This window comes from Pocillopora verrucosa, chromosome 9 (assembly GCF_036669915.1).
Source record: "Pocillopora verrucosa isolate sample1 chromosome 9, ASM3666991v2, whole genome shotgun sequence".
Taxonomy (NCBI): domain Eukaryota; kingdom Metazoa; phylum Cnidaria; class Anthozoa; order Scleractinia; family Pocilloporidae; genus Pocillopora; species Pocillopora verrucosa.
The window spans coordinates 7,389,855-7,410,530 of NC_089320.1; the positions used below are offsets into that span (position 1 = coordinate 7,389,855).

General features: G+C 39.3%; 1 protein-coding gene and 1 long non-coding RNA gene across 2 annotated transcripts; both read right to left on the reverse strand.

Annotated features, from left to right (window-relative positions):
* Positions 1-710: 710 nt before the first annotated feature.
* On the reverse strand, positions 711-2,657 carry LOC136283394 (uncharacterized). Its single transcript, XR_010718759.1, has 2 exons — positions 2,524-2,657; positions 711-2,052 (listed from the first exon to the last, which is right to left on the reverse strand). It is a non-coding gene; the product is annotated as an uncharacterized lncRNA (long non-coding RNA).
* Positions 2,658-9,627: 6,970 nt separating this feature from the next.
* Positions 9,628-12,784, reverse strand: LOC131773988 (uncharacterized). The gene is made up of 6 exons (XM_059089979.2): positions 12,672-12,784; positions 11,750-12,157; positions 11,374-11,420; positions 10,530-10,878; positions 10,053-10,084; positions 9,628-9,871 (listed from the first exon to the last, which is right to left on the reverse strand). Exons 1-6 carry the CDS (start codon positions 12,681-12,683, stop codon positions 9,628-9,630), a joined length of 1,092 nt encoding a protein of 363 aa, XP_058945962.2. The 5' UTR covers positions 12,684-12,784.
* Between the last annotated feature and the right edge of the window lie 7,892 nt (positions 12,785-20,676).

Here is a 20,676-nt window from a genome sequence, read left to right on the forward strand (position 1 = left end):
ATCCTTCACTCAAGTCGAAATTAGGATTAAAAGGGAGAAGCCTTCACGCAACTTATCTAATTAATGGGGACTACCGTGAATTATTTCCCAATTACCTCTTAACTTGTTTTGGTGATCAGACCAAGAAAATCAAACGTCATAAAAAAACATTATCAACCAATTAAAATCTATTCGGTTGAATCGTGTCCAATTATCGCGTCAAAGCATGTGCCGCGCCTTCCGAACAGCCCGACAATGTAAGATGTAAATGAAGGAAGACTGGTGACGATTGATTCAAGACGATCGAAAGTGAATACATTCGTAAAGCGTGCATAGCAGGTGTAGTAATTTCGGCGAGCGAGGGCTCTGTATTTTCGTGGTGAAAATTATAGTTGTCATCTTTGATCCTTACGGCAGCGGACGCCTGGAAGAGAAATAGATTTGTTCCAAGGGGGGTGAGCGACGGTCAAAAGGAAGGAGAGGGGAGGGAGGGTAATTCAAATTGCTTCTTGCACTTCCCCGCCCCCTCCTCACCTGTTCACTCTAACTCTTAATCAGACATAAACTTGTAACATTAACTCATCCTTACAGGACACCTGCACTGCAGGCTAACATTCGGCTGATAATAAATAATAGTCAAAAAGAGAATTATTCGATGAAATGAATTTCATGAGCTAGATCTCAAAGTCACTTCACATTTTGCAAGAGGTAATACACCCCACACAGTAAAATACATTTTTCACTTGTTTATTAACCGTTCATTAGTACAAGCCGTGTCAGACATTCTCAGCGAGAAAAAATACATCTCATAATCAGAGAACAGAAAAATTCAGACCATTGCATTTGTAAGCGAGATAACATTACCTGAAGTGAAAGAATTACTCAGCATTTGGTGACTCAATACAGATTATCAAATGGTTCACAGGACAAGGAAAATTGCATTTGCTGTGAACTACATCTAATCTTTGATATTACTACAACAGAAAATTGAGCTCTCTCAACGTTCTCTGTACATCATGTAAATTCAATAAAACAGTATGTAAGTTTTCCTTCTCCTCTAGAATTCTATCGCGGAAAAAGTAGCGAATGCTCCTGGCGCAGAGAGTAGCGTGTGGTTTCATGCCGCTTTCAGACTGACTGACAGGGAATAAAATCCTCAATCAAACCGAAACGCAAAGCATTGCAAGAGCCCTTCACTGTAAATTAACTTTCATATAAATCAATTTACCTAGTTTTAGTTTCCCCAGTGACCGACTTTCGATCATGGCGATCTTCTACTATCAACCTCTTGGCGTAGTCAAGTTTTCAAGGTCAAGGTCTCAGCGTTTTAGCTACCATCACGAGTTCTTAAGGTCGGGGTGTAGAGGAGGAAACCCTTAGGAACGAGTTCGCTCTTTAGAATTTCTAATCCTGTGGATTTCCTGGGATGAAAATGAAAAAAAAGTCTAATCGCTTTAGCCCATCCTCGTCACAACCTCAATTTTCGGGAGGGTTTTCAATAAATATACTATTTTATAAAAAAAATAAAAAAAAAACCTTTCGAGTTATAGATATTGTAACTCGATTTCATGACCATTTACAACATTATGTTAAGCATTGTCGTATTTGGATGAAACTGGGTAACTCGCACTGAAATTCCATCTCCCGTTTCAACCAAAGGGATTTATAATCTCTTTGGAAATTTGAAGTGCTTGTTCAAATATTTCAACCAGTCAAGCGGATGAACCTTATTTACAGGCTTTCGTGTTCTGGTTGGATCACTGAAGAGAAAACGAAGCAAGATGGACATGCTCTTTCCGCATCAAACACAAAATTGTTATTAACGTAATAATTATAATTTACAACGAGTCTCCTAAAAGTAGACATTATTTTCAGCGAAGCATTATGGAGTAAAGGATGACTTGACTCGTGTAAAGATCGTTCAGTTAAGTAACAAGACAGGCAGGTACGCGGCGTTCACGCCTCCCAGTTCCTTTATTCCAGAGCGTCTTACTTCATCAAATCTTGCTCTCTTCCAAACCAAACTCGGTGATGAATTGGGAAAGTTCGCTTTCGAACCAACTTGCTTTGTTCCTAAGAACAGAAAGCGAGCTCACTTAGAACTTCTGACGCTGCAAACTCCAAATGCTAATGTTTACAAACGATGCTCCACTTCTGAGGATGAGGAGGTTGTCTAAGAAGGGGGTAGAGGGTAATCCCCAATCACTACTATCCCCTTTCCCTTGAGAAAATATATTTCCTAAGATTAGATGATGTTCTATAAAGAAGCAAGGAGTAATTCTCACTTCGCAAAATCCTTTCTTGGGAATGCCAATCTCTGATGCCGTGGGTAATCACTTATTCATCCCACCTTGTTCCCTTCGGCGAGGGAGAATGCCAACCCAATGTGAAGAGGGAGGTTATGATACATTTGGTTCAGAGGAAAATCGTTTTCCCTCACCCCACCCCCATTTCACTGTTCATTTCTACCCTTCCCTCCCCAAACCTCAGTTTCTGCTATAGCTGTTGTCATTAATTAATTGCCAATACGTAGGACAGAATTACCTTAATATTTTCGCATCGTTTTCGATTTTCTCAAGCCTTGTTATTTCTTTATATAATTCAATGATGTTTTCTTCCAAGTTTTCCTTGGCCCTCTGAACCAGAGAGTTAAGCTTCGCGAAGGTTGACGTCAGTCCTCTGAAATGAAATAAAATAAAATGTTTCATTATCTGAAGTAATCGGGGATTTGGCATTGTCATGTCTCTTATCGCCAAACTGTTGAAATTTCGCGACATCAAAAGCGAACGAGCCGACACACGCACTGTAACAAGATTACATAGCTAAGACCGGAATGAACTTGTGGAAAATCCGTCTAACATTTGACTTTAAGCTGATAACACCACATACTACAAACAAGAGGAATTAATTCGCAGTAATCCTCATAACAAGATCAAAATAGCAAACAAGTATGAGAAATTATTCTACTCGTGTTATTCAGTAAAACCCAAAGACAATTGAAGTGTAAAAGTTCCTCTGCAGAATCAATCCGTTTTCAGGCTGAACAGGCCATTGAATTGACACTTTTAACACCAAATAGCATTGTTTTCTTGGAATTGAAATGATAGTATGACAGAGTTGAAGACACTTAAGGCTTTGCATGCTTTGAATAGCATACCGAATGGGTGCAAAATCAAACAGCCATAGACTATTCTGGAATCGTTAAGTTACTACGCTTGTGTCATCCAATTGACACTTCCAGCCTTTCATCATATGGCACCGTTTCAACATTCAGTTTCAAGTCAAGTGAGTTTACCCTCTGCTGTGAGCTAGAGAGCTTGAGTTTGAACAAGTCGATGATAGCATTTTGGCAAACACGACAGTCACTTGAGCAGAAAGGTATCAATGGGATAAATGGCTTAACTTTTGGCTTAAAATGGGGCTGTTAGGCGGCAGAATCAATTGAGGGGCAAATCATTGTTTGGCACCGAGCGTAAAGCGCGGGAAAATTCGCGTCTGTCGAACGATTTGTAACCTGATTGGTCAAAAGCATGACACCTGGTCTGATTGGCAAGGCACCGAGTGTAAACCGCTGGAAAAATTCGCGAATCTCGAACGATTTGCGACCCAATTGGTCAAAAGAATGACACCTTCACTAAATTGAAACAAAAACCGACCACAAGGCTTTGTGGGTAAAAGAAAATCTTACCAACAATCACATCAAAGACGCTTCAAAAATCAAATGGCAGCCAAACTTACTGTTGCAGTTGTATACTGCAGTTAGTTAGTCAAGCTGACTACTAACTGAAGCTTCTCAGAAGCGTGATCCACAAACTGTCGTTTGAAAGCTTTCTCTTTAGCACCATTGGTCCAACGTACCCTCTCAATTACATACACTCCACTGTATAACCCACCACACAAAGCTATGAACTTCCATCCTACCGTCTTCCAAATCTGCGATTGGAAAAACACCAGTTGAAACGGACGCTTCTAGTAGACACACATACATCTGTAAAGTTGCGTGGAAACTCACATCACGTTTTTGAGAGATGCGATTTGTCTTTACAGTGGTCAATACGCATGTGCGAAAATAGTAATGATTGGGTGGTGCGCTTTGAGGCTGTAAAATAAAAGTTGTCTCACACGAGTTACCAACAACCACACAAGCCAGTAAGTTATGGTGTTCAAAAGAATTTTATCAGGTAAAGCTCAAAAAAGTTCGGTACATCAACAGGATACCAGTACATGAAAAAGTTTAGAGTTAGGAAAGTCCCACGTTCTCCTTTTCCCTACTTTTGTTTCCTCTAGTAGACTTCTATGAACTTTTCAATTTCCTTTGGCTTACTTTGCAAGACAGCGGTTTTTTTCCAATGTTTTCCTTTGAAATTTTACGTGGGAAATTGAAGCACGGCCGGCAAGAATTGATCCCCTAGCGCATGCCCGACGTTTGACCGCTGTGTTTTATGTCTGAGGTTCTCTGGCTCAATAAAATATTTTAACCCTTACTAGTCCTCCAACTATGACCACCAACGTACCAGTGCGTGACGTTAGAGAAGCTAACCCAGTCAACGTGACGTCATCACCCTCAGGACGTTTCATAACGTCACGTAATGAATTTGCCTGTGAACTAGTCCCAGTTCTTGCCTCTGCGGAACACGGTTGTGCGGTAGGTACCAAGCTCTACACATTTCGCTGAATCTTAAACCAGATCAAAATTGCCATGGGCTACTGCAGTTCGAAAATAAATTATCTAGGGGCGAGATATCCATCCCACTTCAGTACAACTGTGGCGCGATGGATTGCACTTCACTTCTAAAGCGAAAAGTTTTAGGATCGATTCCAAGTGAAAGGAAATTTTCTTTCTCTTCCATTTTCCTTTATTTCCTAACCTTCTACAACAACCCTTTTTTTCCTAATTTTGTTGGGAACATCATCACTTATTTAAAGTAGTCAGCCACACAACCACCGCCTATTTCTTTCTTTTTCCTAACTTAAAATGAGATAAAGTGAAGGTTTAAGTCATTCCCGAATACAGTTTGTTCATGTTGTGTTTTTTGGCGGTTGAGCATTCAAATGTCTTACAAGAATGAAAGGCTGTAGTGATGGATCATAACAACAACTCAGAAATGGCTTTTAGCCATTTCCCTTGTTTAAATTAGAATTACATTACAAATTTTTAAACGCTTTTCATGTGCTCCTTCGATCTTAACTCTTTTTTGACACAGGTAAATTTTTTCATTCTTCGTCATTCTATTAACAAAGGAGTGTTCTTTCATTCGCCCCCAAAGCGATGGCGATTCTAGCATTATGAGGCGCCAAGAGCTTCTTCAAAATCGCTTGCCAGCCAAGAGAGAAGCGAAGCTCGATATGTTCCTGAAAATCAGTGTACAGACTGGGCACGTCCAGTTTGTAGCTCACTTGGAAATTATGACTGCAATAAATAAACACGACAAAGAAATTAGTAACAAGAAAAACGGATGTTATTCCTTTCCCCTCCTAGGTGTTTGCCTCCTGATTTCCTAAGCCAGTGGTCCTGACGTCTTATTATATTGAATCACTAGATCATAACCCTTGACCAGGATTTAATTTCTCCTTACAATATCACCACAGAATCAAACATTCAGGTCATTATAATAAAGGAAATGAACGCCAACCAAAAAAGCTCTTGCTTGTTTCACAAATTCTTCTTGTCAGCACCTTAGGAAATGTGTGAAACACAGTATGGAGAATATGCATACTGATTTTAGAGCTTAATGGTTTAAGGAAGACAATACTCACGCTGGAGTGCCGGGCTCAAGAGATACCTCCGGTGTTTCAGGCGGAAGAAGACTGCGAAGGCGATCTGAGTAAAAAGAAAAATATATTTATGTATACCTAAGGAACCGGTCATTGGTAATCATCTGAGGGGGAGGGGGTGGTGGGGTTGAGGATGTCGGTTGTGTCAAGATAAAATTTACCAGATCCCCTCATAAGGCCCCGTGATATTTTCATGATTCCCCCCCCCCCCCCACCTCCTCTTTGGTAGTAAATTGGCAGTCAATTCCCCTCAGTCCCACTTTATAGTCTGTCGGCGACGACTGACCCCCCTCCTTTCTACCCTGAAAGCATTGTAATCCTCTACTAAATCCTCCCCCACCAGCCTACCACACCAGCGGACGAGGAAGAGAGAAGAAAAAAGGCTATTCATACTCGATACCATGAGCACAAGCATGCTCCATTTTTTTAAAGAGAAGCCGCTCCATACAATCATCACCCTCTCCATCTTTAAAGTCAGTCATTATTATAAGAATCCTATTCTGACTAAGACCATAATTAAAATATACGGACATACTGGAACATTTGATAACTTTTAGAAACGTGACTGATTATGTATAATTGAAATTATCAAGACTCTGCTCCTCTCTGAACTCTATTGGCAAGGAGTTCCAGAGACGAGCGGCAGTAGCAGTAAATGCACGATCACCAAGAGTTGGCAAGGTTCTTATAGCTAGTGGTGTTAGCAGGATTGTTTTATTAAAATCGTAGACTACAACCACAAACAGTGCAAAACCTTCTACCTTTCGTTTATGCAGGTTATACATTTTTTCAAACACGAACTTACAGTTCCAATAAATACTTCCCTTATAAGCTAGAATTGGATCTCGATTCTCGGGTTGTTTCACGCGCATGCCATAGACGCCAAACCAATATAGCTCATTCCTTGGGACGTTCTTATATCGAAGCGGTCAACATAAATCATAACATGAAGAAATTACCTAAGTATTGTGCGATCATAGCTTAAAAAATAATCTCAGTTTTGAAAAAAGCACGTGGCAATTAAAAGAACCAAAAAGGAAAGTAAAAACCAGCAATAAGTTTCGCTTTGAGTCGTAACTACTCGTAAAATAATCACAAAGTAAGCTGTAACTTACCAACGTTCGCGGGTCTTTATTACTTTATCAAGAATATCGGTCTAAACTAGTCCGCTAGTCAAAAAAACGGTCTTGATCACAGGGGGTCTTATTCTAGTGTAAAACGCTCACTTTTTTTCTTTCGTCAAACGAAGATAACATTTAGATTTAACGGAAGCGGTTACTGATCCCTCTCAGAAGAATCGCTCGCCTCTCTTCACAAATTCACTTTCTTGAAATGCACTAATATAAATCAAAATGAAATGAATTTGTTGCTTCACCTAATGAATATCTTCGTCAATGTCAAGTGTAAATTCAATCACCTAGGGCATCCTCTTGCAAATCAGTTCTATCACATCCCTCACTGAGAGCAGAGATGACCATACTCGTACAACGATATCTAAGTTCTCATGAGCCTTATTTTAAATTACTGTTCGAATGAACAGATACTATCAGACACTAAAGGAAATTTTCAATTCGGTTGTTTGCAGTGGACGGCTTGTGTGGTTGTTGGTAACTCGTGTGAGACAACTTTTATTTTACAGCTTCAAAGCGCACCACCCAATCATTATTACTTTCGCACATGCGTATACGTTTGACCAGTGTACAGACAAGTCGCATCTCTCAAAAACGTAAGCATAACCAAAATGTTTTTACTATCGATACTCTGAGATGTGTAACCGTCGTAACTGCGTTAACTTAAAGGCAAGACGTTTAACAGTTGTTAGATGTAGAACTCTAATATTCGTTCTGTTCAGTTGACTCTTTCTTTATTTTTTCTTTTACTACACAAGTTAGTACAACGGGAACTAGCTCTTATCTCTCAAGGAAAGTGATGGTCACCGCTTATAAAGGTGACACTTACTGAGCCGTCAATCTCTAACCTTCGTCATCCTTTTACATTTAACTAGCGAGTCACGTTAAGCTACGCAGAGCGGAGTTCGCATACAAAGTAGATACCTTTGAGATGTTTACGATTTACAAAATGACTTTCTGCCTAAAATTTCTTAGTCTTACGGTCAAGATCGGGCAAAACAAAAACAAGATTGGTAATATAAAAGTTACAAGGAACTCACTGACAAAATTAGAATCTTACTTACAAAGATATCTGAAGAGAAAATAGTCCTCGAAGACTGTTACATAAGAGCAGAATAAACAGAAAATTCGGAGAAGAAAGGGCGTACCCAAGGCACCGCCCCTAAAAGAGCTACGTGCTATTCGTATAAGTCACCTGATTATGAATTCAGTGCGGAGGATGAAAAGTACTACACATTCACGCCTTAAGTCACCTCTAAGGAAAAGGGGTGTCGAACGTGCTAAATTAGAATTTAAGAACTATTTTCCTGATCAGGAATTCGACATGGGTTTAGCCTAAAAAACGAGAACGTTTAAGAGGTAAAAGTATAAGGAGGGTTATTTCCGGGAAATTCCTGTACGGGATCAATTTTCATTAGGTAAAGTCATTTTCTTAGTAATTAAACATCTTTTGGCAACATAATGGAAATGCACCGATATTTAGCCGCAAACCGCAGTTTACGCAAAAACATCTGTCTCCATGTCAAATTCACGATCATAATGAGAAAAAAGGTGACCAAAATTCCACTTGTAAGATAGGACCGTCAAAAGGAATAAGAAATGATCGACTGGCCTATTGTAATTTTTACTGAATGGCTTATGGTAATGTATTATTTCCATTCATTTCCCAACACCAATATGAGAAACCCTTACAATTAGGTATATTTCTACTTTTATCGTTTAACACAGTCACAGATTTTGACACTAACATTTTTACGCCTAATGACTAAATTTTTTGCCCTTTTATGACTAATGGTTAACCCCATTGATACCCTGTACTTAAGCTCTCAATCAGTTTCAAAGCTTAAACCATAAAAGTGTGATAAACAATTGTGAATTCAAAACAGAATCCTGTCTGTCTGCTTGGTGCATTACGTCTGACCAAACAGTGGATGATGGCAAATGGGGCAGTAGCGGCTGAAAGAAAAATGAGTAGAATAAGATTAATCCTAAATAAATTTTAAGGAAATAGTGAAGCAAGCGTGGAGAATTTTAAACCAAACTATGACTCATACGTTTTTTATCTTTAGAACTAAGTAAAGCACTGTAGTTTCTGTTTCATTGAGGTGATCTTGGCCACGAAATCTAACAAAGTGGCTAGACATCAAAAAGTACAGTAAAAAATCATCTTATTCAGATTAGCAAACGTATTACTATAGATGTGCGGACTTTTTGGGTGTACTTACACGCCATTCTGTATTATTGCAATAGCACACTCTGTGTGAACCTTGCGTGAGCATGACAGGATCTGATAACCACTAAGCGCGTCCTGAAGTTAAGGGCGAAAAAGAGATTTTATTTATCATTCAATGGACTCACATGAAATCATTACCCTGATGGAGTCATGAAAAAAAACTATTGTTCGTAACAGCAACTGGTGTACAGATAAACGGAACGGACGTCAGAGGCGACAGAACGGTTAGTTCTTTGATTGGATGATCTCAAAAAGGGATGAAAAGGAAAAGTTGAGTCTATCAATGAGTGTTAACATTTAAATTGTATCATCTCAAAAAGTAGTTCCTCTAAGAAAGGAAATACGATGGTACGATGGCCTGTTACTCAGAAAGAAAAACTGCTAAATCGATCCACCGGTGCTTGAAGTACTTTAAGTGTGTTAGTAATAATTTTATGGCCCTGCCATTTGATTCGATCGCTACACTTATATCTAAACCATACCCGCAACGTTTAACGAATTTATTTTGCTTTACTCATTGATTAGCCATCCAGCCTCCATGACACCAATAAAGTGACTCTCAAATGCGTCTATCAATCGTGCTTTGCAGCAGTTACTAAAATCAGGGCCTTTGATCTCAGCCATTACCTCCAAACAGATGCAACATTCATCTTGTCCTGACTGTGGAATGCATTTGGGTTTTCGTTGAAGCCATTTTTTCAGACAAACATTACATTTGGAGATGTCGTGATGCAAAGGGTTATCCTTCAAAATTCTAAAGGAAGAATGAGATGTAGTTATCTTTCTCACGTATAAAAATCCCATATTTCCTAACAGGTTGATTAATGAACAAACCGATGAATTAACGTTTAGCATGAGCCGGACTGATTAAACTTATTCATCCAAAGGAGACAAAAGAGTGTGCATATTACAGTAGTCAGTCTACTTGTACTTACCTCTGTCTTCCAGAACCCTCGCCTTTTAGATTCTAGGATGAAAAAAACACGCTTGTTAACATCCATAAAATGTTGATAAGCGAGTAATAGCTCTGTCAATTCTAACTTTGAATGGCATATCTTTTACACATGGAACGCTCCTATTTAAGTCACTCGTGTACGGAAAATATTACATGGCGGCTATCAAGAGGTGTGGATCCATGATTCTTGAGCAAAATATTTTCCATTATGCCAATCGTGGTGCTTAGGGAACTGTCATTACGAATCGCCAAGGCGATAGAGGGGGAGGGGCAGGGGATTTTAGATGTGTAGAAATAAAATGTATTTGATTCCCCTCCACCGCCATTTCTTTCCAGTATTCTAATGATTCCCCCCTCCCTACCCTTCGGTCTGAAAACAACGTGATCGCCATCCCCCCCCAAAAAAAACTCCTCCGACCCCTCCCCTCCAGGCGTTGAATAATGACAGGGCCCTTACCTCCTCACACTGCTCGCTTAAGTTACACAGAAGTGCAGGAAATGGCCGCTGAGGCCACATGCTAACTTCCGGGAGCTGTCTGGCCTCCCCTCCTCTCTTCTTCCGTGTTCTTTCCGAAAGAACAGCTCCGGTTCGTATTTCATGCTCTTGTCTTTCAATTTCCCGATCAAACTCTTCACTTTGTCTCTCCCTTGACACTCTTTCCAACAAGGTGCACGCTCCATCCACGCGTTGTCCCAATTCATCAAGCACAAAGCTGCTATGGCTTCTGTTCGTCACTGAGCCACCAGATTGACCAGAACGTTGATCAAAATTTTCTACTGCGTTGGTAAAAACACTGTTTCTTTCTCTATTAACGCCAGGAAAAAATTACTTCTTCAGTACATTACATTACTTGCAGAGTTCCTCTTTTAAAATTTACCCATAATGTAGCTACTTGACCTGACTGGTGCCAACAGACAACTTTTGTCCTTTTTTGAATCACAAAATCAAACACTTTGAAAATTGCAGAAATGACATCTTAAAATCTAGGTTTAAGCAGCAACAATATCAATTGTGGCACCAACTTTGCTGAATAGTGAGCACTATTACCAATGAGCGAGCTTAGTAGAGGGTCTCAATGGGGTGATGGCTTTTACGGCTAACGGTTAAAATTTTGGCCAATTTACGGCCAACGGTTAACACCTTTCCATTGTTTCCACCAGACATATTGTTTGCGGTAAACTTTTTTCACGACTAAAGGTTAAAATTTGTCAATTTTTACGCCTAACGGCTAAATTTTTTGGTCGTTTTAAGGCCAACGGTTATCTCCATTAAGACCCTCTTAGTAGGGCTATAAACTTACAAGTATCTCTGTCTGTCACATCTTCCGCATATGGTGTCTCCTACAAACTAAAATAAGGGGGAAAAAAAGGTGAAACTAAGAAATTTATAAAGGGGTGCATGTGAAAATAAGTGATGATGGGCGAAACTGCAGGGAACTAGAGTTTTGAAAATGGGATCAATAGGAGTTCTATTTTTTTCAGTTCCCTATCACTCACAGTTTCTTTCTTTCTCATTTTTCAATTTGTATTTTTTTTCTTTTTCTAAATGTCATCGTTGGTCTCTTGAGTCATTTCATTCGGATGTAAAAGAACCTGCCACAACTTTCCCTGAGCAGGGGCAAGGAAAGACGACTTACTGATAAATTAACATGGAAAAAAACAAAATATGTTAATCACCTCATCAAGGCGGCATGAGCACCAAGGTCCAGGAACTGCCTCTTGCCATTCTCTCCGTCCTCTAGATCTCCTTATTTCCCTTCTCTCTCTTTCTATCATTTCTCTTTTTCTTCTCATTCTAATCTCTGTTTCTCTCCTGTCCTGGTCCCTTTGAAGTTGTTCCCGCTCCAGGTCACGCTGTTCTCTTTCCCCCATTCCCCTGTTCATTTGGACCGTTGCTCTGGCTACTCCTTGCACCAAAGCAAGAGGACTGTTGTTTGTGGACTCTAAAGACTCCACATTCCAAGGTCTTATGTTAAGTGGAGGGAAGGGAAACAAAGTTAAAGCTTGAGAGTTCGTTGGGAAGACTTCGGCCGAAGGGGAACCAGCTGCAGAAGAGTCGGTAGCAGTGTTGTTTGACCCGGCAATCTGGAGAAATGAAACGAAATAAGATAATTTCCAAAATTGTTTATTAAATAGCTAGCTCTTTGAGCGGGCGATATAGACTCGTTTTACTCGCTTGGAATGCTCGTTTTGATGCCTCATAAATCTATGAGCTGTTTCTATTTTAAGTAAACAAAAATTGGCTTTCAATATTTCTTCTGTTAAGATATCGCAAAACACCAATAGGGGAAGTCGCGACAACGAAAACTGAACAAAGATTTTCGTGAGATCATTTTGTAATTCTTTATAATATATTTTTGTCGTATACGGAATCAATTTTTAACGAAGCCTGTGCGACCAAATTTTCTGGATCAATCGATCTCATAGTTTTTTTCTACTTTTAATGTCGTAGTCAATAGAAGCGGCGATCTCAGCCTTAATTTTGGTGAATTGTCTTTAAAACGCCCTCCTTCCCCCAGTCGGCCGACTACGTAGTCCCAGACAAGCAATATCAGTCCCTCTCTATTTTTAAGGCCATGCGGTATTCAGTCTTTCTTACCTCTGCCCCCATCCCTATGCCTTGGTCATGACGTAAGCCATTTTGATTACGAGAAAGCAGTTCTAAGCGTAAGGTAGGGTCTGTAGTGTGTCTGGCCACGAAGGAGTTGGTCAAACCGTTAGCTTCGTTTTCCATGATGCATGTGTCTGCACCATAAGGAAACTAATCCTGTACAAACAGAAAGCAGAGTAGGAAAAATTAAAAGTGGCTGTATGTAGTTTACCGGCTACATTCAGTACACTCGGTTTCAGTACACTCGGTTTCAGTACACTCGACGTCCAAAAAAACGATTTTGGAGAGAGATTATCGCTTTTTCGCCGCTGTTTTATCAGAAATTGATCTGGGTAATATTGACATAGAGGAAGCGTAAGTTTTCTAGTAAAATCTACCAATTAACTTTCTCTGTCCGCAAGCTGTATTTCTAGCTTTTTTCTTGGCTTGGTAAAAAAGCGCTACAACAGTTACCTCGAGGCAGCTAGAGATTGTAATAGTGTGCTTGACCATTAAATATTATCGTGATACATTAGAGTGATTACACACCTTCATTACTTCTTTTTTGTGACCAATAAAAACGAACCAGCGTTGATAATCGGCTAAAAAGTGAAACCTTTCTTCGGCGACGATAAGAAGGTACAGACAGGTCGCTTAAGGAGCGATGCACAACTGAATTTATGTCCACAGTTTCTGCCGGAGTTCTCGTTATCTTACTTTTGCTGGAAAAATTTTTATCACTTTCCACCATCGAGAAATTCCACGCAGAAATAGTATTTGTAACGTGACTGCGTAATCTTTCTTGAGAAGAAAAAATTGTTTATCTGCTTTTTCGAGAAAACACTTTTAGAAAGTTCTTAAACCTTCCGTTATTTTATTTGCCTTTAACTCTAATTATCGTCTTAGTTTGCCATTATTTTCGCAGAATGTCATGGCCTTTCCTGCATGCACGCGCGAGCCAGTTGATACACAGAACTCTTTCGAGTTTCTTTGCTTGGCGTCAGGCTCAGGTGAGTAAGTCTGGCTCAAAAGATATCTGAACGCTGCAAAATGGAAAGCAACACGGGTTCCCATGTTTTCTCTATTTGTATTTCATTCTCTTTCTTGCATTATCATACATGTATGATTTGGAAGTAGGCCATGAAAAGTCAATCTTTACCAGAACTGAAACCTTCTCCATCACTATTTGTTTCAAAGAACCCCTGTTATATTATACACAGTATCTGTGCTGATTTTACACCGCAAAGACTTCTCTTCTTCCGCCATTACACAATGCCGTCAGCTCATCAGTCATGACAACGCGCATGCGGCAGAGTTAACGTCTCGCATGCGTGTTAAGAGTTTGTCTACGAGAGCACCGAGCAGTCGTGCTACATGCCAACTCACCGATTTCAATCAAACTTTGCCAGTTTAAAGGGTCTAAAGAAACGCTACGATTTTCCAATTAATTTTTCGCCTACATGCATCTCTCTAAACGTAAAATTTTCCATTCTTACAAAGAATCTTGAATGCTTTTAACATTTTTTACCTCCGTGATCAATCACCTTGTATAAAGAGCTAAAAAATGTAGGTTTCTTTGGCCAAGTGACCGCCTAGAGCAAGAGTTGCGTGACACGTGTAGTTGAGAGAAGCTTGTCACAGTCGCAGTTTTTAAAAGGCCTCCAAGACAAAAATACGGCAGTGCCCAAAGATTCTTTTTGAAGGCTTTCAGAGATGAAATGATGGATTGTAAAGGTGAATTAAAATTAGTATTGTAGCTTTCTGGCAAGGGGAGATATTTGACCTCAAAGTTGTCAAATATTTGGATGAATCGAAGAGTCTAAAAACACAGTCGTTTATTTGCCTCTGTTGATTGACAAGCCGTCACTCAAATTGATTGATACTTGCGTCGGGCATTTACTAAAGATGTAATAATATGTGTCAGGGTAATTGGTCAAATACCATCGCATGGAGAGCTTCTTACATTCTACCTAATTTGAGGCGATTTCTTAGTGAAAACCAAGAAAAACAGGGGGGGGTGGTCACTCTCTCCCCGGAAATAACCAAAACAGAAACCAGTTTGTCTTTTTGAGTTTTGGGGTAGACCCTTTAACCTGGCAAAGATTCACTGAAATCGGTTAGTTGGCATGTAGCACGACTGCCCAGTGCTCTCGTGGACAAACTCTTAACACGCATGCGAGACGTTAACTCTGACGCATGCACGTTGTCTTGACTGATGAGCTGATGTGGTGACGCTATATCGGGAGTGAACATACCATTACTACATTTTTGTTAGCGTTTAAGAGAGTGTCTCTGTAAGAGCGGTCCGGTCGATTTTGCTTGATACGCGGATTTCGCTCATTTCTTGTGTGTTGTAAGACATTCATGTACCTATACTAAAAGCACGAAAAAATAACTATATGAAAAAAAAAATTTGTCTGTACCACGAAGCATGCCTTCACTGTTTAGACTGGGAGTTCTAAAGCTTTTTAAGCATGTATTCGAATATCTTATGCCGATAAGCCTGCCACTCACCCCACCCCGTGCTATACTGTTTTCACTCAGCGGCTGGTCAGCGGTCACGTTTATGAGGTAAACATGGCGATAGTTTCCTGATCACCGTTCTTGTCGATCCGAAAATCAAAATACCAGCGTGATATTGCCTCGAAGATGAAGCAGTTATGTTATTTGATTCGTACTTCACATTGGAGTCGAAGCTTGGGTGGCACAGATTATTTCTTACGGTGGAATCGACGAGGGGAATTCGAACACTAGTTGTAGTGTTTGAATTGTTGGAAGAAATGGTTGCATGGGGATGTAGGAATAGTAACTTTAACGAACAATTTCAAATTTTGCCGCTTGAATTGAAAGTAAAGTTCATTTGAATTGCTTTCGTATGTATTTCTGACGGTCTTAGATCTACCTGCTTGATTTATATCTGCTACGCTTCATGTTGACGAGTCCCTCAAAATGGCGGCCAAACATTAACTTGGAGATTGCCGAAAATTAGGTAAGTTCACGGAGTTATAAAGTTTTCGTAAAGGTCGGGCCGCAAAGTTTTCCTCTGTAGTTACCTTTTCTATGGCACCTACTTCCTAGCTATGTTAGTTAGATCAGTTAAGAACGCCTCACTTTTTCAAAAATTTACCTTGCATTTGATCGGTTTTCGCGTGTGTGACTTAGGCGAACCGATAAGGTGTCATTCAAGTCTTCCTGTTTGCTTGATTGAAACGTGATGTTCACGAAAGTCACCTCGATGGATAAGATAGAGTTAATCTACATGGCTGTAGTATTTGTTTTTTGCTAAATTCCGTAGCTTTTTGTAAATTGTCCAAAGTTGTCTTAAATTAGAGTCGTGAAAAGTGTCACGACAAGCCTTTATTCGAGTGAAATTTATTTTCCGTAAAACTGAAAAATAAAGAGATCCGATCAAACGGATTGTGCTTTTAGTATAGGTACATGAATGTCTTACAACACACAAGAAATGAGTGAAATCGCACTTACAGAGACACTCTCTTAAAAATCGAAAAATACATAGTTTTGGTGAAAAAAATTAATCCTTTTCTACACTTAACCACTGTGGAGCTGTGTATATCAATAGAATGGGTCAGCAAATTAACATTTTTTGTTTCGCGAAAAAAAATATTGATAAAAAAAATATTGATAAAAAAAATATTTATAAAAAAAATATTTATAAAAACAATATTTATAAAAACAATATTTATAAAAACAATATTTATAAAAACAATATTTATAAAAACAATATTTATAAAAACAATATTTATAAAAACAATATTTATAAAAACAATATTTATAAAAACAATATTTATAAAAACAATATTTATAAAAACAATATTTATAAAAACAATATTTATAAAAACAATATTTATAAAAACAATATTTATAAAAACAATATTTATAAAAACAATATTTATAAAAACAATATTTATAAAAACAATATTTATAAAAACAATATTTATAAAAAAAATATTTTAAAAAAAATATTTGCAAAAAAAATACATAAAAAATTGTTCGGTTCCACGCGAGTGCAGCCAAAGGTCGGCGTGGATGATTGTCCTTTGTAAAAATTTTTAAAACGTTGAGTTACATTGTAAAATTTCTTTGGCTTACACTGTGCGCTTTAAATTAAACACGAGTTGTTAGTTCCACGCGAGGGTTTAAATTGAGTTAAATTGTAAAATTTCTTCGGCTTACATTGTGCGATTTAAATTGAACATGAATTGTTAGTTTCACGCAAGTGTTTAACCTTGAAATATGCATTTTCACCACGCGAGTGGCACTGGTAAACATGTACCCGGGAAAACATTTGTAATATGGGACAAAAAGGGTCAGCTTAAAGATTTGGGAATTTGGACGCTGGAGAGTGCCAAAGAAGTAATTACCAAAAATTCATCTGTACTTTAGCAGCCAACTTAGTTCTTCCTTTACAGTAAGCTCCGTCTAAGCCTGATTTGCATAAACTAAACTCTAGTAGGGAAAACTCGTCATCAACTGACCGTAACTGTGTAATATCTTGTTGGCTTTAAAGCACTTACTTGATCAGTTTCAGGATAAGTCTCGGATGTCTAACTTAAAACAAGTGTAGAAGTATTGCTTGCTTCGCACCCACCATGACATATCAAAACGAATGTAAATGTTAGACGGTATGAATAAATGACGCGTGACGTCACTGGAAGAGTAAGACTCGGGTGAGTCCCGTCGTACCCGCCAAAAACAAAATACTTAAGCGGGTGGTATTTTCGTGTACGACGGCGACGCCGATATTTTTCGCTTTATAACAGCAATGAAACCCTTTAAAGACGTTAGGAATCTTCTCTTGGAAAGCTATTTATTTTTTTTGTTGTATAAAGGAAACTTCTCAAAGAATCCAGAATTTCTACACGAAGAATACGAAATGTTCGACTTGGATGCGATGGATAATACGGAATGCAAATCTTAATTCTACTAGTGTCATTTCAACCTTTTTCATATCAGTTTCGATTCCGCTTTCTTTTTCTTCTCTTTCCAATTTGTTTCTAAGTTCCTTTGAAAGGAGGTTGTAACGATCTCGGACTGCCCACTTGTCAACTTTAAAGTACACTTGATGAATTTTGTTCAAGTTTTCGGCGACCTCTTCCCACTAAGTTCCTCTTTCCACTGTACCCTTTTTCGTCCCAGTAAAGGGATCTACAACCAATATTTTTTTGCATAACATCTCGTCGTGTACAGTATTCCACACCATTGGCTTCCTGAAGATTATAATCAAAATAACTTCTTGAATAAAACGGAACAAGTGAATCCGGACTGAAATGTTTAATTTCAGTACAACTCAGCAAGAGGTAAACAACAAGAGTTAAACTAATGTGCGAGCCTGCGAGCCGGAGTCGTTTTTTGCGAGCCTCGAGCCTCCTCTTGCGAGCCAGTTTTTTTCAATATCTTTCCATTTTCTCTCCTTTCTTTATTATGACAGTCTTTGGCTCCTCTCTAGAAAGCATTTGAAGTTGAAAATCTGGAAAAAAATTTTAAATAAACAAACTATAGCATGGAAAGTGCTTTGTACCCTATTCACGCACTGATGCGCTCATTTACAACCTGAGAGGATTTATCGCTGCCGGAGCATCAGCGTAGGCAGCAGCAATTTTTTTCAGCAACTGAGAATTTTCGGTACACAGGATCGATGATTCGGGTGAAGAAACGGCCTACTAGAAATATCCATATTGCGACCCAGTCATCGGACTGCTCCTGGGAAAACCAGGAATTCAACCATTTAGCGACCTCCTTCTATCAATATCCAATTTGTCTCAAAATAGACGAAACTCACATTCAGCCCTCTGTGTTGTTTCGGGGAAAGAGATCGTAACAGGTAAGTTCAGCGGCCTTTTCGATGTCTTTGGTCGTTTATACCGATCTGTTATGATTACCTGTAGTCGAGGAAGCAATTTATGAAGTTCATGAAGCCTTCAGCAAGCATTCAGGAGCCCCGCAGTGCGCATTTAGGTCAATTTCATCTTCGATTTTCAGTCGATTGTATTCGGTCCAAGCAAATGCAACAAATATCGATGACATCCTCAGGGAGATCGCACGCATTCACAAGTTCTAACGAGTCTAACAACGAGTTTCCGAAGGTGGCATCTTCGCATTTTTGGTGATGCAATTTTGGGTAGTCCAAACTAAACTGTTAGAATTAATAAGTACTAAAAAGCGTTTGACAAAACCGTTAATTGCTGTTGTACATGTTGCGGAGAATAAATAAAGTTGTGACTGTTTCTCATTGTCATTTCATCACACATGTAAATAACGGTAGCATTTCGCTTCTCAATGAAAACTCGCCGTAACATGGCTAAAAGATCACTCATTGACTTAAGAATGTTTCCTTGCGGGAACAAAACAAGCAATCCAAAGTGGGTAAGATAGCCCCATACTGCCGGCCAGGTAGTCAATCAGAAAACACGATTTCAGGTTTCGCTACCTCTTACCTGCTCGAGGAGCGAGCAGTACGTTATAACAAAAACCGTGAACTGTCCATCCTTTACAGCGACACTAAAGAATTGGATTAGCACAGGAAGAAAAGCCATCTCCACCCAAAGAACCAGGCTAACTTGAACTTTATTTACTTAAGTGTAACATGTAGCTGCATACAGTTAACCTAACCTGAACGTTGTATTATAATATTAAACTTCAAATACAACTGAAATTGTGAACTCAATTGTTTAAACTGTGTTAAACCTAGACGTGAAGGAATAATTGGACACACCTCTCGCTGTGCACAACTTCTTGAATTCACTGTCATTCACCCTTAGTATGTAATAGCTAAACAAAACGCACACTAGAGTCAAAAATGATTGCTCGCAAACTACTCAGGCAAGATGATTTTATATCTTATTTCGAATCCCCAATTTGGGCGAGTGAATGTTGTGAAACAGACGCTTCGTAAGTCAGGTTTTTTATGCTTTGTAGCACGTGTGAGCCGGTCCTTAGTCGAGGCTTTTATCAAAAACGTCTAGGCAGCTGGCGGAAACTAATAAATACTTATTTTAACGAAAATGGTCCCCTTCTTATCGTGCAATAGCTGTGTAATACATTCATGTCACATATCTTCATCGCCGAGAGGTTCGTTGACAACTTTTATCGACGATTTCCTTTTGAAACTTAGACGATACGAGTTAAAACATGTCACTCAACAAAAACAACTACTTCGTTCTACTTTCAGAATTCAGTGTGAGGTTGCATTCACTCAATTGTTAGCCCCATAGAGAATGCTCTTTCAATATCTTCCTGAGTCGCTCCTCGACCGGCAAGTGCGTTTCTGGCTGGTTTTAAGTTTGAAAACCTTGGCATTTCGGAGAAGCACGGAGCGTCGACACAGTATCTATACGTACGCTGGACACAAAATTCCTTGTTGCGTGGAACGTAAAGAGCATCAACCGCCAACAGAATATCACCAGTATCAAAGGACACTTTCTTACACCCTACACACTGTGGTTTGGGGCCGGTGGATCGATTCAACCGCTCCAGACGCCGCACTTGTGGGTGATTACTCCGCGGGTCATTTCTAATCACTCTGTCAGCGTTACTCTGCGCATCGTTTGTCCCACTCTTAGAGACTAAGCGTTTCTTACCTAAGGCGGGCTTTGGCTGAGTACACGGAAGTGGTACGCGTTGAAAAATAGAGCGGACTTCCTGCTCAGTGAGTACTGCTGCTCAGTGAGTGCTGCTTGTTGAAGGGTATCGTCCTTTTCATTGACTCTGAGGACGACTACGTACACCCAAATCAAGTGCCTGCAGATCTTCACCATTCGGCTCTTCAGGAAATCTTCGCAAGTGCAACTCGGAGTTTTGCCAATTGATACAGTGTAGGGCCCATAACCAAGCTAATCACGTGTTATTGTTTTGTTAGGGTTAGCATATATTGAAGGACCAGGATTTTCTTCATGTCGCTACTTTTAACTTTTAACTTTTTACTATAGTACCATCGTCCATATATTTAAAAATATATGGACGATGGTACTATAGTAAAAAGTTTTGCCTGAATACA